The sequence below is a fragment of the Chiroxiphia lanceolata genome, chromosome 7 (assembly GCF_009829145.1).
Source record: "Chiroxiphia lanceolata isolate bChiLan1 chromosome 7, bChiLan1.pri, whole genome shotgun sequence".
NCBI classification, from domain to species: Eukaryota; Metazoa; Chordata; class Aves; order Passeriformes; family Pipridae; genus Chiroxiphia; species Chiroxiphia lanceolata.
The window spans coordinates 17758297-17786041 of record NC_045643.1 but is presented as its reverse complement, the minus strand read 5'-3'; the positions used below and the strand labels follow the sequence as shown (position 1 = coordinate 17786041).

Here is a 27745-nt window from a genome sequence, read left to right as displayed (position 1 = left end):
TCATAAACCTTGACATGCACATATAACACTCTCACATCTCACATCACAACACAGATCCAAACTCTGAAATCAAGTAATAGATTTATTGACAAATTACAGTATTTAGAAGCCAGGCATACTCACAGCTTCTGCTCTTTAGTCACATATATCTAATTATTCCAAAATATTTGATGCAGTTGTCTTCAGCAGTTATTATGGAAATACACTACTGTTTTCCTTTGTGGACACAGCCTGATACAAATGTCAATTATTTTGTTGCTGGAAAACATTAAAATATGTCAGTTTCCATAGCATACATACACAGTAGAATGCAGTTATGTTTCTGTGCACACTGCAAAAGTGCAATAAGAATGACAGTAAAAGGAATTATTTTTTCAATGTAAGTCCTGCATGGAGTTATAGCAACCATAAAACAACTGCTACTTGAACAGGAGCTTATGCTGCTAAAATAATTTTTAATTCTTAATACAAAGTGGATGCAAAATTAGGTAGAATAAAAACCTGTGTACTAAAAAAAAGGGAAAAAAAAAGAAGGGAAAGACTTTTAAAAACAAGGATGAGAGAAGTTATTCATATGCTTGAGCAAATTTTTTTTTTTTAATACCTGGATTCCTTTCCCTCACTATATAAAGTTTTTGTATAGACATATAAATGCTGTTCTTGCAGTTTTAAAAGGGCAGCACAATGGTTATCAGATATAACACTTGGTCTTTAACCTTTTTAAAATACTGCAGAAGACACATAGGTTCTCAGATTCTGCTTTCAGTGCACAGGAATCTAAGTGACACTAAAGTAATTATTTAGATATTGTAGGAGGATACCTGAGGTCTATTAGAAACCTGTGTTAGGCAACCAACTAAAATTTAGGATCTTTAGCTACTCTAAACCCCAATTTGGATGTTCAGTTAGGATTCTTTATATAATAGATTTTAAAAAATCATTGTATTTAATTTTAAAAGTTCCATGATTTGAAAAACAATTTTGTCTTGACTCACACATGTCTCCAAGGCTTCCATAAAATCCTTATTTGAGGCTGGCGCTTCTGAATTAAACTGTAAAGGCTAATTTCAGAATGTAAAAACCTACTCTTGACAAAGCTGTTACTACCAACATAAGGCAAAATTTCAGAACAAATTGTTTATTCTATGATGTAATTTCCTAATTTGGAAGAGTGCTGCATGTTTTTATGGTTTTGAGATTTGGTAGGTTTGTACAAAACCATTATTTATTCCACTTGGTATTTCCTCAGCTTTAATCCTCTGACATTGGGAACATTGTCAGAACAATTCCACTTTTATAAATGGAGGATTTTATCTTTAAGGGAGAAAAAAACCCACCTGATCTGAGGTGTAAAGAGCTAGAAAAAGTTCCTGGTGTTAGACAAGAGCAGAATAGTCAAAACTGGGGTATGATTGAAGAAATCCTACTTCTATGAAGTCAGGGGGAAGCCTGACTGTAAACAGGCATCGATATTTCATCACACTAAAATATGGAAAACATTCAGCAACATGAAAAATACCTTTTATGGGGTTTTTCTTCCTCATTGTGGCATCAGTCACTAAAGCTGCTGTTATAATGCCTATAAAATACAACAGTGACACATATAATTTTACTATCTGTTTTGCTCAGAATGGAAAAAATGCTCTAAATCCAGAGCATCTGGTTTCGTTTAGTTGCATTCTGGTTGGAATGCTCACTAAGTATCACTTGCTACCATTTCCTTCAAAATAGACACAAATAGATCCACATCTCTCAATCTTACAAGAGAGAATAGCACAGTTCCCTGAGAGCCCTGAGAAAGAAATACTTCCAGTTCCAGTGGTGAAGGCAGAGGTTGGTCACATCTACCCCTAACTACCTGTCCCTTGCCTACATGCTCAGGTCAATGGCTCTCAACTGCAACTGATCTCTTCGGAATAAAGCGGTAATACAAGTATTCATCCCGAAATTCAAATTCATTTGTAATGTGCTGGACGACACCTCCTTTCATCAGTCTGTCCCCGTACATCACAGCTTCGCCACGGTCGGAGGCAAGGCCAACTTGAATGAGCCAGTTCACCAGGTCACAGCCAAAGAAGATGCCAGTGGAGATCTTTGCACCACACCTGTATGTCAAAGGAATGATTCACCCACATGTTCTGTAAATCTGGTATCACCACTGCACGATGGGGAAAGGCAAGGAAAAATAGCAGGAAACAAGGAAAGATATCATGATAGTTAAGAGCACGTTAGAAGAGAGTTTGCAAGTTTTGTATATTAGGGACATGCCAATGTTCCCTACCATTTCCTACAGACATTTCAACGAGAAGCAATATGGACATACAAAGTTGTTTTACACTTGTGTAAATAAACTTCAGTGGGCATAAGTAGCAATTTTCCTAAAAACTCACACAATGTAATTTTATTTCGACTTCCTACATACTTGTTACCATGACCATTCTGCAACAAAATATCTGATCTGAGAGCAGTCTCTGCCCCCAGCAACAGAGACTCAAGTCTGAACTTTAATTCCTTTTTATAATTTATGGACAGCTTTAAACAGACACTAACTGTTTACGTACATTGTAAACAAAAACCATTTACAACTTGCATATCCTGTTAAGTATTTACCACACAGGCAGTACTAAGAATAAACAAAACCTTTACAACAAGAATAATTTTCTTCTACATATTTATGAGGCCATGCCACTAGCATCTACCTAGTTGCAGTAAAAATGCCATGCAAAAATTTAGCTGCAGCAATTAATGTTTCTGGTTATCTAAAATCTATGCTATGGAAACCAAGCCCAGGGTTTCTGAAGGCAATTAAGAGCTACAAGACAGCATAAACCAAACTTGTTTCCCCTATTTTTTAAGTTAAAAGCAGTACTAACACAGAGCAAGTGTTAACATCTACTAGCAGAGATGCAAAACTTAAAATAAATTAAAATCCATAGTTATAAGGTCTCAGTTATGTTACTTTTAAATCAAAGAGGACAGGATCGAGACAGATGAATATTTAAAATGAGAAGATAAATGTTTTGTTTTAATTCACATGGACAAATAAGACATGAAACAAGTTCTGCACAGACATATTACAACAATGAAGCAACAAACATCCTATTTTCATGTATTCTCAGGCGGATGTATGATTAATAAAAACCACAAAAGCCAACTTAATGAACAGCCCAAAGCCCAAGAAACCACAACAGCAGAAGAGGCACAGGAAACACAGATGTAAAACCTGTTCTGTTTCACAACAGATGTTTTCTGACATCTTTCTTATGGAACATAACTGACTTCTGAGGTGACTGAACAAAATCTTGATGCTGTCTAAAACAGTTCTGTAATGTGGTTTTGGACTATCTGACCATTAAAAGACCACCCCATCCTGCCAAACTAGTCCTACTTAAAAGTTTACACGATATGAAAAGTCAAAGTGCCTATTAGAACAATTCTTCATGTCTCCATTTATTATATTTAAATAAATGCAGAATCTTTTTCTTATTCCCATTGCTTCTGTCTGCATTTTATTTCTCATCCACCTACACATACCTGATGACATAATCCTTGATTGAGGTATCATAATTTGCTTCTGAAAGCTCTGCTGATCTCACAAATTGAGGTTTAGGCCTCGTTAGAGGTACGAGCAAAAGAAATTTTATAATTAACTATAACTAGACACATTAACTAACTAGACACATTAACTATTACAAGTATTATGATATACATTTTTTCAGAACTATTTTATCTCCTGAACTCCAGTTAAATGCAAAAACTGGTGCAATCCCTTAACGATATAAAACTTTTTGTAATTTATTGAAACCCTAGATGGGATGTGATAACTTGCACCTCAGTGTTTCAGTGTGAGACCAGAAACATTTTTCTCTTAAATTTTTAAACCTCAGGGATTGAATAAATATGCCACAATAGGAATTGCCCACAGATTAAACTGCATTTAATTATTTTTAAAAGGTGATTTATGACCTTTGTAACAGGTTATATGTGCAGGGAAGAACCTTACCTTCTGCCTCTGACAATGCTTTTGACACAGTGATCTCTGTGATAACGAACAAACTGTTGACAGGTCATCCTGATTTCCTCAGGTACAGAGGGGTCTGTATGCCCTGCTGCTTCTCTTCCACCCCAGAAAAATGCAAGCCTAAAAAAAAAAAATAAAATTAAACCCAGCAAAACTACCAGGGCCATTTTTTTTTGGAACAGGAAATAACAGAATGGAACTCCTAGGAAGGTTACCACAACTGTTTTACTCTTGGTGCCCAATACTTTACATATAATCTTCCTAATATACTTGTATGGCTTTTGAACACCGAGAAATGTTATTCTAGGCTCAGGCAGAAGGAAAGTCAGAGTAGCTGGGAGCTAGCTTTTGCTGCTGCATTCACATGGCAGCCAGTGAGCTCTAAGTTGAAGATGGCTTTGTACAACTTACTCCTCCACAGTGAAAGTGCCCATCCACACAAAATAGGTGCATGAGGTTATGAATACGGGACTTTCAAACAGCGATGATATAATCTGATTCAGCATCCATATCTAAGTTTTAATTTGCCAGCAGAAATTATTTCTGAAGATCCAACATTTGGCAAAAATTTTGCCTCTAGGGAACCCTCAGGATTTTTGTCTTCAAAAGTGTCATTAGGACAGCAGTAAAACCTCATGCACAGTAAACTGCAATTACGTCTCCATAAGTGGGAGAGAAAAGAAATTTGGAAGACTGAACAAATAGGAAATGGAATGCTACAGCACTGAACACTCAATACCCTTCAAAAATGACTATCGGTCATAATTCAGTTTATAAGTGTAAAGATTCTATTTACCTTCGCTTGCACGGTAGAATAATTAAATGCTTATCTAAGCCAAAAATACCGAAGCAAATGAAGCCCTGGAGGAAAAAAAAAATATAGAAAAAGCAGCATTAAGCAAAAACTTTGGTTTCTATAAACAGAAATTAAATGTTGAAAACTCAGTGCCAAACATACATGTAAAGTATTCCTCTTCTCTAGATAGCATTCAAAATGCATTTTGTTTCTGCTTTGATTTTTCATTTGGACCTTAAAAATACAGATTAATACATAACAGTCCACCAAATAAACCCTTCAAGAAACAGCTGGGTAAAAGTAGTGTTGTGACATGACACTTGACACTTTGGGATAACTGGCTATCCTTATACAGCCAGTTATTAAATCCATCTTTGTTAATGTCAAGAAAAGAAGAGATTTACTGTAATTCAAGTGCTAGAATGCTCTCTACTTAATTCATTTTTCTGTGCAGTTTTTATACAAAACTACTATCATTATTTGATACCACAGTGCATCCTGTAGGCACACCTGCCCATGGATCTGTAAACCATTCCTCTAGTATGTATATTAACACTGCCTCGTTTCCACCTTCACACGTAACAAAGCTACCATGTATAAATTTGCACTGAAATAGGCCATGTGCAGCCAGAACAATCATCTGTATGTCAGCTCTTAGCTAAAGGTGCTGCCACTGAAACTAGGGATAGTAACTTAAGGCTTATAGCCAAAGTATCCCTGCAGTCATCTTGCAACTGTTATACCAGTGTAACTCCACAGAAGGGACACTGGGGAAGCTTTCTGGTACAAAGTGGGCAAAATTCCTACTTGGTTTCCATAAGCATTTGACATTCAGTGGTCATTTGTACCTTTGGAAGTGTTCATGGTCATAGAAGACATGCATTATGAAAGAAAGCTATTAAAGCAAAAGGAAAAGTTTGAGGAAAAAAAAGACAAAACACAAGGAGCTGGTGACTTTGGCATTGTTTCAAAACTTCAACTTACAGTGCTTGTAACAGCATCTGTTGCAACAACCATCAACAAAGTAACTTTCAGAACAAACATTGTTAAGTACCTGACCAAAATTAAACACAGCACAGAAGAACTGCAATTCCACATACAGCCTCCCGGGCTCTTGGTTGAACAGCCACCACAAACAACTGGAGAGATTCTGTAAAGAAAATGAAAAAAACCCCGAATAACAAAACCCATAAACCTAAGCTGATTGTTAAAAATCAAATGCACTTTCTTATTTTTCACATGCTAATAGATTCTTACACAGTTTTCATGGTCTCTATTTAATGAATGATTCAGATAAAGACAAATCACAGGCAATAAACACATTAAAACATCATTTGAGTTAAGCTTAAAAGCTAGGTGGGAGGGGAAGGCTTGGTTGTTTTAAACATAGTACTGCAAATCATACCAGTGTAGAGGTCCTGCCTCTTTACATGTTTACAAAAGGAACTTACTTTAAGCATACTTAGGTATTCAATCTAAGACAGCCAATATTAGCCCTGACAGATTTGTACTGTTTGCCTTTAGGCCTATTTAGCTGAATCCAGTGCTTTCTACATATTTCCTGCATAGTTAAGATTAGGTTAAGCTGAAGCACATACCACTTCAGCTATTTTAGATGCCTGGTAGAAGGAAAAAAACTCTCTTAAGTTAACCCATTTGTGTGTAAAGACTAATTAATGTAACTTTATTTCACTATGAAATAAAATTATTTCATAGTGTCTATGTAATCATCCAGATACAACTAAAATATAGGCTAACGTTTGCTAGACTTCTCAAAGATAGAAGATGTAAAAAAAAATACTAGCATAAAATATTTGATAGAGGAAATTTGAGAGAGGGAAACCTTCCATTTTGTAATTTAACAGAACCTGAAAAGCAACAGTAGTAGGCATTAACCCACACAGTTGTGCTGCACTGTCCTGTTTCACAGTATTGCGTATTTATGCTACACTATTTTCCATTTCAAATAAAAATACCCCCTCAACTGTAATCCACAAGAAACTCAATTTTGAGCATTACATTCAAACACAGAGAGTTGTTTCTCATCTTTTCAGAGCTAAAAATTCAAATTATATCCCCAATGCATTACATTCTCGTATTTCCTACTTGTAGGTGGAGGTAGATGCAATCACAGCTGGGATTGCATCAGTAATGAGAAGTGGCACCATTAACTTAGCTACATTGTCTCCAAACCACCACTAAAAGCAACAAAATTGCATTTTCCCATTTAAAATAATCTTAAAATTATTCTTCATTACTAAAACACCTCAGAGAAATCCCAGTTTCACTACAAACGTGATCAGATGGACCAATTTTTGTAGTCTCCTTCAGAAGTACAGTTCAGTTTATATTTTTAATTATTGTCTAGGGAAGAAGACTTAACTCTTGAGAAAAATGGGAAGAGGGGCACTAATGATGAATTAATTATCAAATTATATCTTTCCATTTTTTTCCCTTTAGGGTTCTCTGGTGTGGCTTGCTCACTATCATCATTAGTCTTAACTTGCCTTTAATTTATGATCTGGCACAGAAAAATTAATTTTATGACACCCCTCTTCCAGTAAGGAACCAAAATAGAGCCTCTATTTTATTTAATGAATTGTTACATAAGTAAATGGAAGATTTTTACTGGACTGTCTACATAGCTTTCCTAAAAATCATTCTACCTCGATGAGTTAAACAACATGGGGAGAAAAAAATATTTACAGCAAACAGGCCAACAACAAGAAGTAAGCACAGCAGCACATGTCTGGCCAGCTGTTTGTCTCCAGTCTGTAGCAGCTGTTCTTCCTGAGCCAATACACACGTTTGAGCACTGCAATGACTCACACACTGATCCACTGAAAAACAAATCAGAAATTTTTGATTAGGCCTCTATCTTGTGAACTCCATGAGCAAACTTGTTAATGTCACTTGCTGAGTCAAATTACCCTGTAAGTACCTATACTGAAGTGACACATGCAAAATTTAACGTCGGCTTTGACAATAACCTGTTCAGACATCTACTCAAATGAAACAGTAATTTACATGCACTACTAAAATGAAGGAACTTTTTGCAACAGAATTCTTCTTTCAAAGATTTAACTCAAACTGATGTTATGGTTAATATTTGGAAAACATTACTAGAAATAATGAAACACGCCCCTCCCCCCATTTCTCTAGTTTTTAAATTAATTTCTGAAAAAAAAAATCAAATATACAGTCAGCTCTAATGTTTTTACTCTGCATCTCTGTGTTGTTGAGCTCTAGATCAGACACACAATCAACCACACTTATTTCAGGTCTGTAAATGTATTTTTAACATATTATATCAGAACACCATCATAATTCTTTCAATCAAAAGAGCCAAACAGAGCAAATGGATGCTTGTCTCCCAGCTACAGAGTTCTAAGTAAGTAATTCTGAGTATCTTCCTCTAGATGGCAGTGAAAAACTTCCTGGTAAGGGCATACCTAAGAATTTTCACCAGATACCTGTCACAGCAGCTTAGCGGGATAGTAAAAGAATTAGTAATTACTGCAGCCAAAGTTACACAAGTGTATGCATTACAATTTGTTTTTACTGATTATAGTTTTGAAGTGTTCACTCAGGAGGTTGAAATAATTTCCACTCAATCATAAGGTATTTTTTGCCTTATCTTTCAGGATAAGAAAATTAAACTGGCCTTCCTCTATCACTGCAGACATTCTTACAATTCTTGTTTAAATTACTTAGTAGATAAAATAGTTGGCAAAATAGGTAGAAACCTAGAATTTTGTGAGAGGAGATATAACTGAAGTATGCTTCAGTGTGAAATATTTAGATTTGCTGAAAATTATGTTGCATGTAAACAAAACATAAGGATACAAACTTGTTAAGATTGCAAAAAAACCAAGAAAAAGAAATAGGAAAAAGAGCAAGGCTGTACTGCTGCTAGCTTTGATTACTGGAAGTGATGCAAAATGACAATGTGCTGGGCAGGCAGTTTTCCATTAGGTGCTGAACAGTCAGTTTAATCCATTTTTTTCTACTTTAGTGAATCCTAAGGTCCTCTTAGTCAATTTTCGCCATCTCTCTCTCCTAGACATGAACAGTACAGCACCATGGACATTTAATCTAATTTGCAATAAGCACTAGATCCCTCTAGATCTCATTCAGTGATCAAAACACAACAAAGTCTTTTTTAAAAGATGTAAGATGTGAATATGAGAATGTAAAAGAGCATGTTTATGTTAAAAGCTTGATGCAAAGTAGGGTTATGCATTCAACTTCCCAGCATCCAAACAAGACAATGGCAGAGAGGTAAAGTCTGAATGCTTAGGATGACATGTTAAAGTAGCTTAGTGTTAAAAAAACATCCGAAACAACTGTCCCTCTTGAGTACTGAAAGATTACAAACTACCAGCAGAAGAGAACAAACACCTAAAATATTGAATTCAATATGAAATATAAGGTATCCAGGTAGAGTTGAAAGCACAACAGTCCCAACAGTTTCTTTGTGAAAACAACACATAAATGTTGAGGTAGAGCTTGTAGTATTAAAACAAGAAGATACTACTGTTTTACCTGTCTCTATTGGAGGAACCTTGCATTCAACAGCATTTGACACCGCTTTGCTCTCTTTAGCACAGGATAATTCACCATTTGTTGTTTGACAAGAACAGCAACCTACTAAGCATATACAGTAATAGGATAGTTAGTTTCCAAGTATAACAATATATTCTATGTAGCTTTAAATATTATGCTCAAAAAATAACCCAAAAGGAGAAAACAGAGCTAATTTTTCCAATTTGCTGAGAAATTAAACAGGTTACAATATTAATATTTAGGAAGTGTTTAATGTTACACTACCACCATGGAAGTAACATAAGTACTTTTAGCTAGATGCAAAAAAAAAAAATGGAAAGTGATCAAAAAGGCTACACACAAAAAAGAAGGATTAGAAACACATTGAGTGCTTCTGCTGGCATATAATTCTTTTGCAGAGAGAGGGTTTAGTGAGTAAACAATCTCAGACTCCTCGTGGACTGTACTTATCACAGCCTTATCAAGATACCACTACTTACATAAAAACCATACACGTGCTTTTTTCTTGTCCACTTCCCCAACTCTTACAATAAAACTTTCCTTAGAAACATAAAGTTAAATCCTTGGGCAGTTATATCTAGATTTTCTTCTGTCCTAGTGTAACACCTGAAGGTGTAAACTGCCCTTACCAGGTCAGAATTAAATTTGGAATATTAGTTTACAGTACCCCAAGCCATTTACTGTTTTTACCCCTTTCTGCTGATGTCTGTGCAGAAGACCCTGGAGAAGGCTGTGCAGAAGACCCTGGAGAAGGCTGTGCAGAAGACCCTGGAGAAGGCTGTGCAGAAGACCCTGGAGAAGGCTGAGGCACAGAGGCTGAAATGTGTTTCTGCTCACTCCCTCCCACTTCAACCTCCTCCACTTGGCTTCGTGGTGAATATGGGTTCAACACCTCATAGTTTGACTCCTGCCTATTTCTGTTCATGCACATAAGTGAAATGCCTGACATCAATATACTGATGAACAGGATCACTGCTGTGGTAATTATCTGTTAAGAAAGCAAAGAAAACACACTTAAAGAAATAGTGTGAAATAGTGGCATATATCTGCCTTTCTAACTTCGGTAATTTTCCAAATATACATACAAATGCATCTGAATAAGACTAAGTTTTCTGTATTAACTGCTCTTGCACCTTGTGACACTGAAAGAGCAATCAGTACATGAGACTAATTTTCCTTACAGTTTTTTTTTTTTTTCAGTGTGGACCCCTATTTCCCAGCAATCCAAAAACCTCCCCTCATCATTGTCACCTTTTCTCTGAGGATCAGTAGCCTCCAAGTTAAGTTCTGCTCAGGTACCTTTTAATTCCAAAGAGGAAAGTGCTCTAATTTCCAAGCTTTTGTCCAGGGGGAGCACCCTATTAATTAACCTTTCCTTCTAATCATCTGCCACTGATACCCAAAGTCCACTCTAAGGCTATTTAATACTTGTGAAAATGCCACATGAATAATACTAAGTGATGCATTGACTCCCTATCCATAAGAAAGACAGAGACAAAACGTGACAAGTATCTGTGCTAGTACATTTTACATCCTCTGATAAGAGGAACCATTGGTAGTTCAGGCTCAGGGCCTTTCAACCCATGATTGTGCAGAGACACCTCCCCCAGTGCAAGCAGTTACTGCTACACAGGTAAAGTAGATCCTATCTGTTACAGACCAGAAGCCATTAATTAGCTATTGGATAATAACAATTTTAGATAATTATCAAGCGAGACTACAAATTAGTCACCAGGAAAAGGGCTCTGCAATTCACTACCACTCCTAAGCCTTTCCTTTGGAAAGCCTACTCCCCCTTTTTCTTAGTCATAGCTGACTAAACATGAAGTTCCTTGTTCAAACAAGTTTTCCTAATGGTTCATTACAGAAATTCATTTTTGTATTGATCTATAAGCATTTTACAATGATATGTTTATTTTGGTAGCCTATACTTCGCCAGAAAGGTACTTGCATTAGAAGCAGAGAACACAATTTCTCACTAATGTATTGGATATGGCAGAAGTCTGAAGTGATGAGGACAGAATATGTTCATACCTGGTATTTTCCATAGAAAAAGGCAGAGTCAATACTAGTGTTGTTACGTTCACCAACAATTAGTAAGACTCCCACCAGAACTGTTGGGATTCTGAAAGAGTAAAATTGGAAGTATGTAACATATTTAGCATGCTCCCACTAATTCTGCAGGGAAGCATTTGAATTAACTTACCCCCATCCAGCTATGATGATAAATCCAATGGGAATCTTTACTGTTTCTCTCTTCTTCAATAGAAACAAAGAGAAAGATAGAAAACCTAAAAAAACAAACAAAAATCCATCAAAACAAAACCAAAAGAAACACCTTGTTTATTATTAAAAAGGGAATCAATAAGTACAGAGTCTAGAAGGTGTATGATGTAACCTACTCAATAACTCAAGATATTCTTCTCAGACATTTCAATACTCTGCAATTGTTTTTCTAGCTGTATTCTGAGAAAGTAAATTAGAAATACCCATTGTCTTAAAAAATCATGTTAATAGTGAAACTGAAGAAATTTCAGGATATTTTATATTTAACATCCACTTCTAAATATTAAGAAAGGTTCACAACAATATAAAAGATGTCATAAGAACATTTAAGACACAAGTAACTAATTTCGTAAGGTACCGACACAGTTGTTCTACTCTGACACTCTTGAGTAACCAACAAATAATGTTGTATTCTATTATAACATTTCTTTAAAACCTGACTAGTCCTTCGTAAAGCCAATGATAAATTTAACAAAAAAGTTTTATATATTTTTACATATATAACTATACATGGGAGTATCTTCTGGAACTGCCTATTCTATTCACAACTCAGCAGATCAGCAACATTCTCATGTTGAAGCAAAGTTAGTATTTATGTTACACTTTACCAAGCATGAGCTACCTATTTCAGCTAAACACCACAGGAATTAAACCCTAAGAATTCTAGACTCGGGAACAGTACAAAAACTCTTTTGAATACCCAAAGTATTTTTTAAATCATATATGTAAGGTTCTCTGAGCTTCTTGATGCATCTTTCAATTCTGTCTTATTTCAATCCCTTCTTAATCATATACACACATATTGTTTTTAGAAATTACAATTGCCAGGGTAAAGAGATGTTAGAGTTACTTTGGTATTTCTCTTCATTCTGTATTTTCTACTTTTTGAGGCACCAAGTTTTCAAATCTACTTAATGCTGCATAATTAAAATATTAAACTCTGCAGTAATTAAAAATTGCCATTAAGACTTTGACTAGCTGAAGGGTAGCCCACCACATTCACTCTATTTGTAATTGCTTCTGCCTCCAGAGCAGGTTCTTGTCTCCTGTCACACACTAGCCAGGCTGCTGTATCCAGCAAAGACAAACAAGACCTGCCCTAGGTATAAGCTTCCAACAGCAGAAGCAGTGTCTGACACTTAGCCCTGTGCTGCCAGTGCTGCAGCTTGGCACAACTTAAGTATACATATTTATAGAACTACATACAAGTGAAAGGAATGATTACTCTGAAGAATGCAGCAACATTATTTCAGTACATTAATCTTTTATTACAGTACCTAAGTTCTGTTGAGAAAAATCATACCTGTCCATAGGTAGGTGCTGTAAAGTGAGCTGTAGAGAAATATAAAAACTAGGATCTGCATGGTGATGTCTTTCTCTTTAACAACGAAATTCCATACCACCATTCCAATGCAAGCAATAAACTGGAAAGAAAGGTGAGATGCCATCATTTAAATTGGGAAACCAGAATGACAAGAGAAACTAAACACAGTGCAATATACTTGCAATAAGCTTCAAAACTCCAACCCCAGATTTACTGGAGTGTGATTTTACAAACTGGATACTTCTCTTAGCAATAAAGCACTGCCACAGTAAATTCAGTATTGCAGCTCTGTCACTCAACTATGGTACCCTATTTTCGGAAGGGTTTTTTTGAGAGCAATTATATACTTCATATAAACTGGGAGCAAGGCCAATCTGAAAAAAACCAACTTTATATACCTTTATAATAAGTAAAAGTTGATGTTTTTGATAAGTACAAATCATTTATTTGAAATGATTTGCACATGAAATTGAGGTCAACAGATGTTTGTTCAGCAAAGAATTTGAACAGTTTTCACCCAGTGATATGGGATATATGATAATTTTAGTACTGAAGGAATCCAAAAAGATAGGCTGAAATATTATGGAAATAGTAACACAGTAGTTCAGGTTTTTTATGATGAAAGCTAACTTTCCTGTTACAGAACAGAAGCACCTGCAGTTCTTGTACATGCCATTTTTTTTAATGTGACTCCATGATCAAAGCTCAGAGTTTACTATATATATACATAGAGATATTTTTTTAAAAAAAGCCAGAACACTTCAGAAAGCACTACCACACAGATGTATTACAAGCACAGGCTGTTCTCACTGAAATTATAGGCAGTTGTGCAGTTGACTTCAAGGGAATAAGGAGCATCTACACTCTGTAGTTCTCTCTCAGATTAAATTACAATTAAAATTAATAGAGAGCCATTTGGCTTTGGCCTTCCCTAGCCACCAGCCATTAATTCCCACACCCCTTCCTTTCACCAGCACTTGCACCTGTCTGATCCCTCAGCAAGCCACTTCAGGGGGATAAACATCACAGGGATTATTTTTCTATTTGGCTCCTTGAATCCGGTCAAACATACACTACTCTTCCTGGTACTGCTGACTTCAAATCAGTATAAATTGAACAGAAGTGCACTCAACAGTATTGGGCAGTAACTGAAAATACATTTCAGAAGCCACTCTCCATTCTGATTGCTTATAGTTCTGTTTGAGAACCATAGTACCAGCATTAACTATAATTTTCTTCAAGGGTATATTTTAAGGCACAGAAATTGTTTAGACAAGTCACACATTAGAGTTCCCTGCCCTTCATAGATGGCTATAAAGATATCACTGTAGAAACCAAACTTGTAAAAATGTTTAAAAAGACTTAAATCATCAAACTCACACAACAGCATTCTTCTTACTACTGACCTGAGCAACAAGTAGATTTGTTGTAATCATATGAGGAAGCTGTTTGTATTTCTTACTCAGAAGAACAACAATAAGAGACCAGGTCTGTAACATACAAGAAAAAAATAATTTAAGAATAAAATCAAACCCAAAAGAACAAAGAATATTCTTGCAGACTATGGTGAAGTTAAATACACAACAAATCTGGAAATGTTTCTTAACAACATGACTACTCTAAGCAGCTTCATACCAACTGCTGTCAGTCCCTATGCCTCTGCAGCTGTAGCCAGAAAAAGCAATGCATCTTTGTGTTCTCATGATGGTGAAATATTCCCAGGAAGCACCAAGAACTTGCCTCTAGTGTACAGAAGCCTATTTGTTCCTCGGAATATAAATGACCACAGAGTGACCTGGCAACTTAGAATTTAAGATTCTCACCCATCTCCCCTGAATCTTCCAAAATTACATGAGAGCAAGTGGCAGCATTAATTTCTGGCTTCCCTTCAGGCACAGTTTCAAGACAAGAAGATTTCTTGTCTTGAACAACTGAGACAACAACTTCAGAAAATTTCAACTCCTTCAAACATAAATGTTTTTATTTCAAAAAAGTAAATAGAATAATCACACTATCTGTATTTTTTTTTATAAAGTCAAAACACAATTCACATTGGACTTCTGGATTATCTCGCTTTTTAAGAAAAGAATTTCTAGGAAAGGAATTTGATAAGTTAAACCTTTCAGGTTAAACATTTTCATTAATACTCATTAAGATTTCATTAAATAAATATTCAGTGACATTTCTGGAGCTAAAGTTTGTACACAGCCTTCATTACTGTGATATCCAAGCACCTTATTTGGCTTGATGTAATTAGTCCCTGTGGTGCAAGCTAGTACTGTAATTCCCTCACACCCTGTTATTAAAAAATGAAAACAAACCCAAACAAAAAAGAAACTCCCAAGCCCTGCACTAAGAGCTCTAATTCAGCTCTTTCTCTATAGTGCAGCTTTCCAGCAGACCCACTGCTAAATCAAAATTTTTAACTCCTTCCTTATCTTTCTGCAACAGAATATGATGAGGAAATATGAGTCTTATTGTGACTTAATTTGCTGCTTGTGTACTACTACTACCCTGACACAACAGTGTGTTTTTGTATTTCACTTCACCAGCACCTACCAGAGAAATGAGGCTGACGATACTGATGTCAAAGCTAACGTTTTGGAGTGCAGATGCCAGTGGGTTGGGGTCCATAGATGGAATGGTCAACAGCCAAGCAGACACATACATAATGGGTGCAGACACAAAAGTGCTTATCACCATGCCTGAGGTAATCTGCAAAAAGAGTCAAACAAAAACAGAGTTAATCAGATCTCGAGCTAAATAATCTTCTTTCAGGAACACAACCACTGGCAAAATTGGACCTTTGAATTAAACATATACAGACCTTTAACAAATCTGTGAGTTGCTTCTATAACAAATTATTTAGAATTTAAGCCAGAAAGTATCCGGCTTATAAATGCAGCTAAACTGAACATTTTTACAAGCTTCTGAAATAGCAGGAATAGAGAGTTCCCTACTGTAAATTCTTATAGCTTTTTTATGGGTGTCAAATACACTAGTGATTACAGCCTAGAGGTGAATTTACACTGTCACAATTTACTTTTGGATGCAAATATTCATTCCATAAATAAATAACAAAACATATAGTTATGCAAATACTAATATGCACCAATTCATGAGAATAAACCATATATATTTACATTCAAATGATTTCTAGTTTGACATCTCATTGTTTTTCTGCTTTCTGGAATTTGCCTAGTGATGGAAGTGTGAATTGTCGCTCATACTACAGACCACTGCTTTAAACAGATTTCCTGAGTTTGTAGGGCACAAAATTCTATCAAGATTTATTTTTAGTATCCTTTCCCCCCCTTATCTTAAAAACAAAACAAAACAAAACCCAAACATCTAAATAACCCCAAAACAGAAAACATTAAAACCAATAGAAGTTAACAGAAATGCTTCAATGTCACTTCAAGTGGAAGAAACATCTCTAAAATTGGTATTTTAAGTTGAAAAGGTAATTGGTACTCTCTACTATACATAAAAAAGCGTAAAATGCGTTTTTATCACAAGGTTTAATTGAAGAACAACACAACTGGATCAGTTAAAGCATAAGATCTTTCAGCATTGAACTAACACTATTCTTACAAGTCAGTAACGTAATTTCTCTTTTTCTAAAAAACAGTATCTCAAAGATTAGGTCTTTGAAAAAAACAACAAAAAAAACCAAACCCAAAACCCAACAAAGATGCAAGTTCTTCATATTTAAAGTTATCCTAGTTCTTCCTACTAGAGTCATGAATAAAAAAAGCATGAGGACTTATATATGAACATCTACTATCAAGGCACTTGAGAGATCAGGAAAGGTCCAGGGAGTACAAGTAAGTCTAAGATGTCTGTACTACAGAAAAGCAAATTCTTCAAGCCTACTTATTTAAATATTTCATCAACAAAGTTAAGCTCAAATTTAGCACATATTTGGAAAAGTCTAACTACGTACAATTCCCACTTCCATATTAAATTGACTTGCAAATATCGCGACACCAGGTGCTGCTGGAAAAACTCCATAAAGAAATGCATAGTTTGATAAACTGGTGTGGTTGACCACGCTGTCACTCCTGTCCAAGAGTTCCACCATTTCTCTACAGAGAAATGGCATCATAAGTCTGAAAAGAGAAGGGGGAAAAAATTGAAAAAATATAATTCAAGCTATAGCAATAGACTCTTCTTTATTCAGAAAATGAACCAAAAGGAAATTTAAGGTTTGTTTGAATACTATTTATGAAAAGCAAAATACTAACATCATTTTGAATGATTGCCTTTACTGTTACCAAGGCATTTACCAGCTGCTTAAAAATCTTATGTCACAAGTTACACACACACAAAAAAAAAGATAAAAATGACAACAAACTCTGGGATATAAGCAGACATATTATTTGTATAAACCTTGGATTTAGAAAGGTAAAACATAAAAAACCCCTCATTTTTCAACTGTTAAATAGTAGCTATAAGCAGTCAGAAGCTGTGAAACTCTGACCACCTTTCTGCAAGCTGTCTGAAATATAACAAGGGCTCAAGTTAAAGTATCCCATTCCAAATGTTTTGGCCAGCAAACTCCCTGCATCAATGCTATTTTGTTCACCTTTAGCAATAGCCTAGATCTCACAGAAACCCAGTGTAAGCCTTACACAGGGTCACCAGTAAAGCAAAGTGGTAATATTAAAACCCAATTTTTTTTACATTCTTACAAAATTTGTCATTTACAGATTAGGTCTTTAAGTTTGCTAGTTAGTTGTACTGATATTCAAATGCACCTTCAAAATTTACAACAAACTCGACCACCAAACAATGATTCCATTATGTTAATTGTAGCTCTGTAGGACAAACTATTTATGTCACCACTGAGATATATTCAAGGGAAGATAATGAGTTCTAAATACAACTTGTCATTTCTTCATGCTTAAAAGTCAAGCAGTTTAAAAGCATAAGGCGACCATTTTTAAGCTCTTCCAATACAGCACTTTCTAAGATTTATAGATAAAGCAAGGAAAAACAACTCATTTAGAGATGCATTATTTAAGCCAAATAAAATACAAATACTAATCAAATGTACTTAAAATCACTATTGTCTAAGTATTTATTTAATAAACTTTAATTTAAGCTAGTAATTCCCCAACTACTTCAATTCATGATAGATGGCCTGCAGGCAGTCCATGAAGCCACAGCACCCCTGATTTTTTTTTTCTCTGCAGAGCCTGACAACAGGTTGTAGTCTGCTTAATTTCCCTTAAAAGTTAACAGTTGTATAGTATCAAAGAGTTTGGGAAGTACTCAAAATACTGAAAGTGAAACATACTATCATTATAATGCTTTTGAGAGAAAAGCCATCTGACCAAGGTATTCAGAGCTTAAAACAGCTAAAGAACGAAATTACAAAAATACATAAATCAAACTTACAGTTTAGCTGTGATGAGAAGGATCAGTGCAACAAACATACCCTTTGTCAGTTTTTTTGTTTGTCCCACCATAGTTAGTCCAAGGTAAAAAAGTGCAGAGCCAGAAAAAGAACTGCCCAGTCCATCGAGGAAGTTTTCAAGGTATTCGGGAATTTTCTGGCCAAGAATAAAGTTTGAGGCAATTCCTATGAAGACCATGAATACAATTGGGTTCTGCAAAACTCGAAGGAGTGCTAGGCCCACTATTTTGATTTTGCTGTGTGGCACAGTGCGATTATCCCTCCACTTCTGGATTTCACAGAAGATAAACCCCAGGGGGTTTAGCATCATAAGAGATATTGGAGCCACTAGGTAAATGTACTGGAGATACTCGGGGTAAGTGGTTTGATATAAAGCTTCAACTAGAAGACAGGAAATGAAGAGTGATGAGTGATAACATTTCAGTACAAAAATACATTAATACTGAACTTAAATATTGCTGTTTGAAAACTAAAGAAAATTATTTCTTTTTCCTTCAGAAATAACTGAAGGATTCATTTTTATTAACAATCAATATAAGATGATGCAGTAAGAGAAGTATGCCCAATCACATCAGTCCACAGTCATCTAATGAACAAATTAAAGACAAAACACTAACTATCCAATACTTTTTCATGATTCTACAAATAGTCAACATTTATAGACAAAAAGAAAGAAAACAATATAATAAGCCTATGTTTCCTTTGAGTCATCCCAAATGCTGGAAAAATTTGGGCTTTATTTCTGACTTGCTTTTCCTCCCCAGGAATGTGACAAGTATGGATAATTAAATGCACCTTTGGAGGACACAGGTTGCTTCCCATCTTAGGGGAGTTTCACATCTCTGAAATTTAATCAGTTTTTACTGGGTAAGTCAGGTGTGATCATTTCAATACACAGCAAAGCAACAACCAAATAAAAAATAGCTTATCACTTAATTATTAGTTCATTCTCTGGGACTACTCAGGACAAGAGTTATTGCTGTAGTTATGGCCCTTCAAGGAACTTTAAATCAAGTGCATTTGTTTTCATTGCTACTACATACTTTTGAGTCAAAGTAGAATTGCTTCTTATTTCAAGTTTGTACTAACGGCACTTCAAAAATGATGAAAATACTTTGGAAAGATATACAAGATTAAATTCTAGGGTGCATTAAAAAAAACTCGATGATTTGAAAGTACAATGTTGTCTTTTACCTGTCTTATAATGTTACTACATTCAGTAATTTTATTGTTATTATCAATAACATAACTATTAATAGAATCTTAATTATAATATATAAATATATAGTTAATATTACTACTATAAGAATAATTACTATATATACTATATAGATATATAAGACATATATATTATATATACTATGAATAATAACAACATTATTAACCTGTTATTTTTCTGAAAAGGTTTTCCCTCATGACTACGTTTTTCAAAATCCAAAATATTTTTATCTTTATATTATTTCTTCTGAAACTTCTGAATACTAAATCAGCACTCAGTATGAACAGTCTTCTCTTCAGACTGAATAAACTGACATTCTCAATTAGCTGATATATGATATATACAAGAAAAGGCACTAAAGATGTTTTTCCTCTTACAGACCATGATCAAAATACCTATACAAGAACTACCTGTGCTAAAATGCTGAATAAACTGCTGAACAGAACTGCTGAGTGTGTGGTTAGTTACTGCATTTAACAAACCAGTTTTAAGCACTAAACACATTTTGATAAATAAAAACATGTTGGATGCTTTTTATGTAAATACTTTTTTTTCTAAAACCTCAAACCTCAGAGTGATGTTTTATATTGCTTTATACAGATATATATATTTATACAAATGCAACTCAATACAAGCCACATGTAAGTAGTGCCTGAGTGAAAATTTAAAAAGCCATTACTTTCTGGCAAAGTGAAACTGCATACTTAATACAATATATCAAGGTCTATATGTACTTTTACTGATGTATGAAGCCACAATGCATTTTCCAGGGTACAAAAAGTGTAACTAGATCACTGAGCCAGTGGGTGAAAAGAAATAGAAATTACTCCAAAGGAATCATTATGACAGTGAAAATAATCCACAACTTCTACTGCTGATGAAACTTTTTTTTTTTTATTTAAATGAAGGTGCCCACTTGTTGATCATAACAAAAAATTGAAATCAAAGATATATTTTTTTGTAAATCAGTTCTCCATATCTCAGCTGCTCAAAATTACATACAAGTCACACACTAGTTGTCCTAATGTTACTAATACAATTAGTAACATTAAAGTCATGGTAACTGAGCCATCATCCACACAACAGTTCTGCTACACCTGTGCTTTAACAATATAGCATTAGAGAACAGGTGAAGCTGTTCTGTCAGTTGTATCATCTCACCCAGTAATAAAAAACAAACAAAGCTTTCTATCATAGTAGTTTTATCTACATCAGAGGGGTGCTAGCAAACCTCTGTGCCAGCTTTCTTTCACCCCAACATCACTGTCATAGCCACGATAACAGAAAAACACAGTGATGATCTTTGATAATTTAACCTGCATTTTGATTTTCCTATGTGCAAATCTTTGTTAAACAGCAAAAAACCAGCATAGTAAAGAAGTAATAATAAATAATAATAGTAATAGATTAAAGAAATTACATCAGCTGAAGACTCAGGAAGTTATTGATTTAAGTGCTCAAACTGCCTTTTAAAATAGTGTTGTTTTAATACACTGATTTGTCAATACTGATTATTTTTTTTTTCCCTTACAAATTTCAACTCCTACAGCTTTTTAAAACATATTTCCATTAAAAGATCAGGTTTTGTTCAAAACACTACCTGTCACCATACATAAAAAGAAGCAAGGCATTCTTTGTTGCCCAAGTGTCCTGAAGACACTTCAGAGAAGTCATTAATAGTAAAAACTTTGTGTAGGTGACAGCATGAACTCTAAGAAACAGACAAACCTCAAGGCCTACAGTGTCATTGTTGCAGTAAGTATTCCAGCAAAGCTCTTAATGAACTTAATGGTGTAGATTTTGGCATTATCATACCCAGAAAAATATGACTCATAAGTAATGAAATATCTGGAGTAATACGTAGTCTGACAAGAAAGTCAAAATAGAAAGAATGTTTTAACCAAGATACAATGGAAATACATTTAGACAAGCCCAAAATATATATATATATAAAAACTCAGAAACACTAATTGGCATTTCAAACACATACCAAGAAACAAAGATACAATCCTCAGCCATATTTGTGACATACTTCTGATTTCTTTTAAGAGGAATAAATTTCAGAAGATACAACTGAGGGAAACACAGCATTTTCAGCTAAAGAAGAAAAAGCTTGCAATTGCATTTTATACATATCTAGCCAATCTGAAGAGAGTAAGGAAGACTGAAGATTATCCTGAGCATGCTGCCCTGGGATAAAGAAACTGCTAACTCCTCAAATCATCTAAAATATGGGGCTACTTGTTATGTATAATCTGGAATTGCACAGTTAGGCTTCTCTTTTGTAACTGTTTTTTCAATTCTGTAACCAAATGTCCCGCTTTTGGTTTTGCTAGAACAAACTTGCTTTCTTTTTTTGTTCTTAACCTTGCCTAGATGATAAGTGATCTCAAAGAGAATTTTGCGAGACACTTCAGAAATTACTTTGATAGCATGGAACTCAGTTCAGAAGCCAATTTCACATCATGGAAAAAAAAGCAAACATGTCGAGAACAGTGACAATTAAAAGAAAAAGCATACTTACCTATTGGATATCCCAGTGCAAAGTCATTGCTTTGTGTAGCAAAAATAGGGAACAAACCTGCTTTGCTAAATCGATTTTCAGGATTGGCTACCAACAATGTTAAAATGCAGACTAAAAAAAACACAGCAGCTTTGGCAACTAAAACACTGTACAGGAAGGACCAGTTCACATTAGAAAAGTTAAGTACCACCATGTTTTTGAACAGTAATGCTGGGAGTGCAAAGCGGGACACAAAATTTCCCAGTCCTTTGGCCTGAGTTGATGTGATAATGTTGGCTCTTCCAGCTATGTAGCCACAAAGAATTATTCCAAAGCATTCCAACAGGGCTGGGAAAAGCCTGCTTATTGACATAGAAGGAGTACCACTGGTGGTATTGAGTCCAGCTTGTCCAGGCAAAGAAATAGACATATTTGCTGAATATGAGAGGTTCTTTGCAGTGAAGTCTGGATAGCTATCCATTTCCTTTGACCACCTCTTCTAAAAGAAGAGTATGAAATGATCTCATCTGTAAAAGAAACAAAAGTACATTTATTAACTTCCGAAACTGTGTTTTTTGAATATTTATGGTACTAGGCTTGCTAAAAGAAGAGTTTACACTTACAAGTGCGTTACAAACAAATAACGAGACAGATTACAAATAGCTAAAGAGAAATGACTCTGAGAAAATCGTTCCATACACATATGATCTTCAGACATCATTCATAACTCCACACAACTGAACAAGACAATTGATAGAAGGCAAAAATCCCAAAAGAAATAAGAGGGTAATACTGAAATATGAAAACTAAATGCAGATTGAGGATTCAAAAAATCTCTTGGAAGGAAAAGAGATAAAAAGGCCTTTTTTTTTGCTATTATTGTAGGATCTAAATATCATCTGGAATAAATTACAACCATTCAGCATTTTCCAGTCATTGTTTCAGAAAACAGGAATTGCTAAATTCTCAGAGTATATTCCTCATTTCCAGACCACCATTACAAGCCTAGTTAACTGTAACACTAAAGCATAAGACTCTTTACATTCTCATTAGCAGCCTGTAACCTACACATTCTCCACACATCAACATCCCACTCCCCTGTGCTTCCTTATTAAGTACAAGCTTATGCCCTCTTAAATTATTACAGAATAGACAATAGGAATAGCCCTTATAAGAACTGAGCACCAGGCAAGGCAGATAAATTTGACCAAGAATCATAGCTTCTCCACTCTAGCACAAACACTGTTGACAAGGTCCTCTCTACCTTCCAGAAAGATTTAGAGATCAAATCATCATCTCACCCTCTAAGTTTGTACCTTGCTTTATGCAACTTTGACCTCTCCCAACATTTCAGTTTCATGTGCTAATAACACACTTTCCAGTTAGCAAAGAATCTACATATGACACAGTGGTCAATGATCTAATTCACCACACTAGTGCCTACTCACATTTCTATACACGATTCTTCAGGCCTGTAGCAGTGAAATTTAATTATGCATTAAGTACTTACGTACAACAGAAATGTCTTGTTACTCCTGTTCCTCACTTGTTAGCAGTGATCCCCTTTGAAAGGGCTGACCAGAACACTGCAGGTTTTATGTGCCAGCAGACATGTAAAGTCTGCAAATCAGATGAAGAGAGTGGACATTGAACACTAATATTCATCGGTCAATAGCAAGCTCTTGCCAGAAGCAGAAACGGCTTTGGTGATACAGCTCTGCAAATTGTGCAGTCCATCACCTAACTCTAAATGTAAAATTCTGACATGATTAAATCCTGAAGTACTCTGGATAGGAAGTCAAGATAACTTACACACTTTGTAGGGATAGAAACCGAGGTAAACGTGAACTGATTTGCCATAAGCCATGTAACGTACCAGTGGCAAAGCTGAGATTGTCCATTCCCAAACAGTGTTTTGTACAGCACAATCTGTGCAAATTAATAACTGGTTTAAGAGTCTTCCCAGTCTCTTTGTATCCTATCCACAAGGAACACAGAACTCATAACAGCCAGGCAAATAAGCAAGTAAATCAAGTCAGCGCAAAGGTGAGATCTCGTATGCTCTATTTCACACCCTGGCATCCAGCACACACATAATTCATATGTAGCATAAACTCTTTGACTCATGACTTTTATCTGTGCCTGAGGCTTTTAGTAAGCACTTCTACAATACTGTTTTAATTCATCTGGACTGAGTAGCTGCATCATCCAAATCTGTCCAGTAGCCTTGGTTACCTCTTCTCCCAAGGAAAACAAGTCTCACACCAAGTAGGGCTTATTTTAAAGCATATTTTTCTTACATTATAGATGATACATTCACTTAGATTTATTTGGACCAAGAGCTCAAAGCATTATCTACTGCAGAACAATGGAAAAACTTGCAATAAATGAAGAAGACAACAAACCATCTCTTCTAGTAGAAAAACTTAAGGATGTTGTTGGAATTTGCAAAATATCCAAAAGAGAATCAGAGATAGATTCCCAATATTAAATTCTTGAAAGAAATCAGCCACATTTTACACTAGCTGCAAGGTGAAAAGCAGGTTTCTGGCACAGCCCCAAGTCAAATTCTTCAAGCTTACAGAACTGCACAGAGGTAAAGCTCCTGGCAATGCAACATGTTCAACCTACTCGCTGCTCTCTTGAGGGTTTTTTTCAGCCATAAGATAAAGAAGAAGCTTTTTTAACAAAATGCAACATTTGATCTGTAGTGGAAATGTATTCCAGCTGTATCTATCCCTTTTCATCTCCTGTGCCTCCCTATCCAAGGCTAATGACAAAATTTATTCTTACTCACAAAAGCCACAGATTTTCAGCACTATAGTATCTCCTTACCCTTTTTCTCTCCTGAAGAGTGGTTTGACATATCCAGGCTTTTTGCTTGCACAGACTGAGCCTATCAATATTGCTACACAAGCCCATATTTTTAAACCAAAATTGTGCCTAAATTAAACACTTCTCTCATTATTTCTCCTCATAGAATTGCTACAAAATATAGAAATGCCCTTGTCCCCATCTCATAATTCTGGACTTAAACAACTCTTTAGAAGACTGAATTATGTTGTATCGGTCAATGGCACACGCTAAATCCTGTATCTTCCTCACTAGATCAAAACTGACATGGATACACACCCACACATCCTACAACCATCCTTTGTAAAGTGCCACAAATATTCCTGCGGCCTTCTTTCAGACTACCTTTACCTTGAACTTCATTACAAGGGACCCTCTGAAGTCATATAGGTTCAATTTTTGGCGAACCACATGAGTTTCAAAGAGAGAAACTGCATCACAGTAAAAGCTGCTACTGGCACTCCTCAGAAGGCTTTGGGAGTGAATCACCTCTTCAGCTCCCGAGACATGCACATCCCCAAATCTTCACATTTAACACAGATTATTGCAGAGCAGTATTTTCCAGAAATGCAGGCTCTTGCACAGCATGCTGCTTAACACAGTAAATGTATATCTCAGTGCCTTTTGCTCTACAGGATACAGGCATTTATATAACTGTTGTGAGATTACGCAATGACTAATTGCAGATTTAATATACAGCCTTATTACAGCGCAGGCTTAACTCAGACTAGCATCTCACAAGAGTGAAATTGTCTCCAATCACAGTCCTCAATGAAATCAAAGATAATGATCTTATGCAGAACTGAAACCTGATTCTGTTCTTATAGTAGATGTAACAAAATAATGACACTAAAATAAGGAAATATAACACAGTTCCAAGGGAAAGCACTTAGCTTTGACTCCGTAGGGTATGATTTGTGGTTATCCTTTCAGAGACTGAGGATTGAATCCCTGAACACTCAGCCACAGCTGCATTGTTGGGAACTGCAGGCCAATACAGACAAAGCTTTTAGGAATAATGCTGCCTTATCTGCTGTCGACTGTGTTAAGCATAGCTGCTTGCAGCCAGACCATCAACTTGCATTTTTAAGGAAGGACAGTAGAGCCAGCACAAGAGGAAGCCTTGTATGAAGACCAACAATACAGACAGAGCAAGGAGGAGTGCAGTTTACACTTCCCATGAAACAAACTGGAGCACTGACATTTGCCCATTTCTCTTGTAGGCTGTCAGTATTTGTAAAGTGTTAAAATTCACCAGACCAGAAACTTAATTTTCCAGCAGCTGTGAGTTAAGCAACATCAGGTTCCTCCAAGTACAGAAATAGAGAAGTTGTCTCCTTTACAAGTAGGAAAATCCCTTTCATCTTCTTTTTCAATGAAAGTCAAAGACAGTTTGAGAGAATAGAAGAGATAACCTCAACGTACATCCCCCTTTTGGTTTCTCACTCTTAAGCTTTCAACTGATAATCACTCTTAGGATAATGTGGTGACACTGGCAAGGCTGTGCACATTGTTCATAAATTATATCCCCCAATATGACCTACTTTAATGCAACTCAGAAACTTTCCTACTTTAATGCAATGTGGAAACATCCCAAGGATGACACATTATTTTACTCAGGAAGCTGAAAGTAGAATTGAGGCAGGAAGAGTTACATTTGTGGCAGCTCTAGCACATCATCCTCAGCTCAGATTAAGCATCTACTACATGCATTTTCATGTCAAAATTTGTGCAGTAAGTCAAAGAGGAAGGAACTGTGGGGAGATACAATGATAAAATTAAGTGGGAAGAAGTGATTACTGCAGTTCCTATTCTTTCAAGTTAACCATGATTTTTACTCTTCTCTTTAATGGGCTAAGAAAACAGAGAAAGGGCAATATTGTAACAGCAATTAACCCCAGAAGTGGGCCACCTCTATCTGCAAATCTAGACAATACCGCAAGAAATATCAGACCTTACATGTCTCTGAGTAGCTGTTTTTCAAGATCATGTTTCCTTTTTCATTCTTCTCCTGTGATGCGACAACAAGAAGGCACCTGGCAGCGGAGCAGCGCGGGGAGCCGCGTGTGCTGGGAACCCTCGATGCCGAGGCCTGCCCTGGGTACCACTGGCAGAACTCACACCGCAACACTTCAAGTTACATCAAATTCTGGCAGCGTGGGAGTTCAGACAGGCCCAAATGAAGCAACAGTTGCCAGCAGCACAAAATATCAACCCAGAAAACAAATGGGAAACACACCTCCCTTTAATTTTAAATTAGGCTCATCTTTGGGCTTGTCAGCAGATAGGTGCATACTTCTAAAGCAACAGCATACCTTTTTCAAAAGGCAGGTTATATTTTCTTGCCAGAAATCCTTAAAAAGCAGCTCACTTGCATCACTTGCCAAACTGGGATGCAAAATCCTTTGACCCGCAGAGAGAAAGCCACAACAAAACGAACGCCTCTCGCCTGCCCTTTCCCTGCCCATCACTGCTCTCCTTCTCATGGTCACCTACGAGCACACATCGTTTTCACTCAAAGATAAAAACCCAGCAGCAGTGCCCTGTGCGACAGCTGCCTCAATAGCAAATACAGCCAGAAACCGGCGAAGGACGAGCGGGCAGCTTACCTACTCAGCTTTCGGCAGGCGCCTACGCACAGGAGTGCGCGGGGAGGGTTCGTACTCTGCCAAAGTGAGAACCTCTCTAAGGCCGAGGCCGCCGGTACCGAGGAGGGGAGGGCTGGCCCGCCCCGGCCCGCCCCGCCAGCGACAGC

General features: G+C 36.1%; 2 protein-coding genes across 6 annotated transcripts in view; both read right to left on the bottom strand.

Moving 5' to 3' along the window:
- Positions 1 to 62: 62 nt before the first annotated feature.
- Positions 63 to 27745, bottom strand: GPR155 (G protein-coupled receptor 155). 5 transcript variants are annotated; one of them, XR_004358109.1, is made up of 17 exons: positions 27600 to 27745; positions 22159 to 22664; positions 18397 to 18796; positions 16940 to 17105; positions 15553 to 15708; positions 14400 to 14483; positions 12973 to 13093; positions 11590 to 11674; positions 11418 to 11508; positions 10074 to 10371; positions 9363 to 9467; positions 7524 to 7657; positions 5872 to 5967; positions 4818 to 4882; positions 4004 to 4141; positions 1520 to 2105; positions 63 to 258 (listed from the first exon to the last, which is right to left on the bottom strand). XR_004358109.1 is itself a non-coding variant. In XM_032693707.1 (17 exons), the coding sequence occupies exons 2-16, from the start codon at positions 22616 to 22618 to the stop codon at positions 1552 to 1554; spliced, it is 2427 nt and encodes an 808-aa protein (XP_032549598.1). In that variant the 5' UTR covers positions 22619 to 22664; positions 27600 to 27745; the 3' UTR covers positions 63 to 258; positions 1520 to 1551. The 5 variants fall into 5 exon arrangements, 4 of the variants coding, with proteins under 4 accessions (XP_032549598.1, XP_032549595.1, XP_032549596.1 ...); XM_032693707.1 differs by having other exon boundaries at positions 1520 to 1579; XM_032693704.1 differs by having other exon boundaries at positions 65 to 2105.
- WIPF1 (WAS/WASL interacting protein family member 1) overlaps positions 17112 to 27745 on the bottom strand; it is a 78060-nt gene continuing 67426 nt past the window's right edge. The window contains exon 10 of the transcript XR_004358110.1: positions 17112 to 17772. The gene's annotated coding sequence lies outside the window, so the exon portion shown is untranslated. The remainder of the gene's footprint in view (positions 17773 to 27745) is intronic.

Bases quoted from the DNA above. Each gene is read 5' to 3' on its own strand.
- GPR155 (XM_032693704.1), bottom strand. From the start codon at position 22,618: ATGGATAGCTATCCAGACTTCACTGCAAAGAACCTCTCATATTCAGCA. The intron at 14,484-15,552 runs GTAGGTGCTGGT...TGTATGTTACAG, and splicing joins TCGTCAGCCTCATTTCTCTG to ACCTGGTCTCTTATTGTTGT. The intron at 10,372-11,417 runs GTATGAACATAT...CTTTCTTAACAG, and splicing joins TTTTCTATGGAAAATACCAG to ATAATTACCACAGCAGTGAT.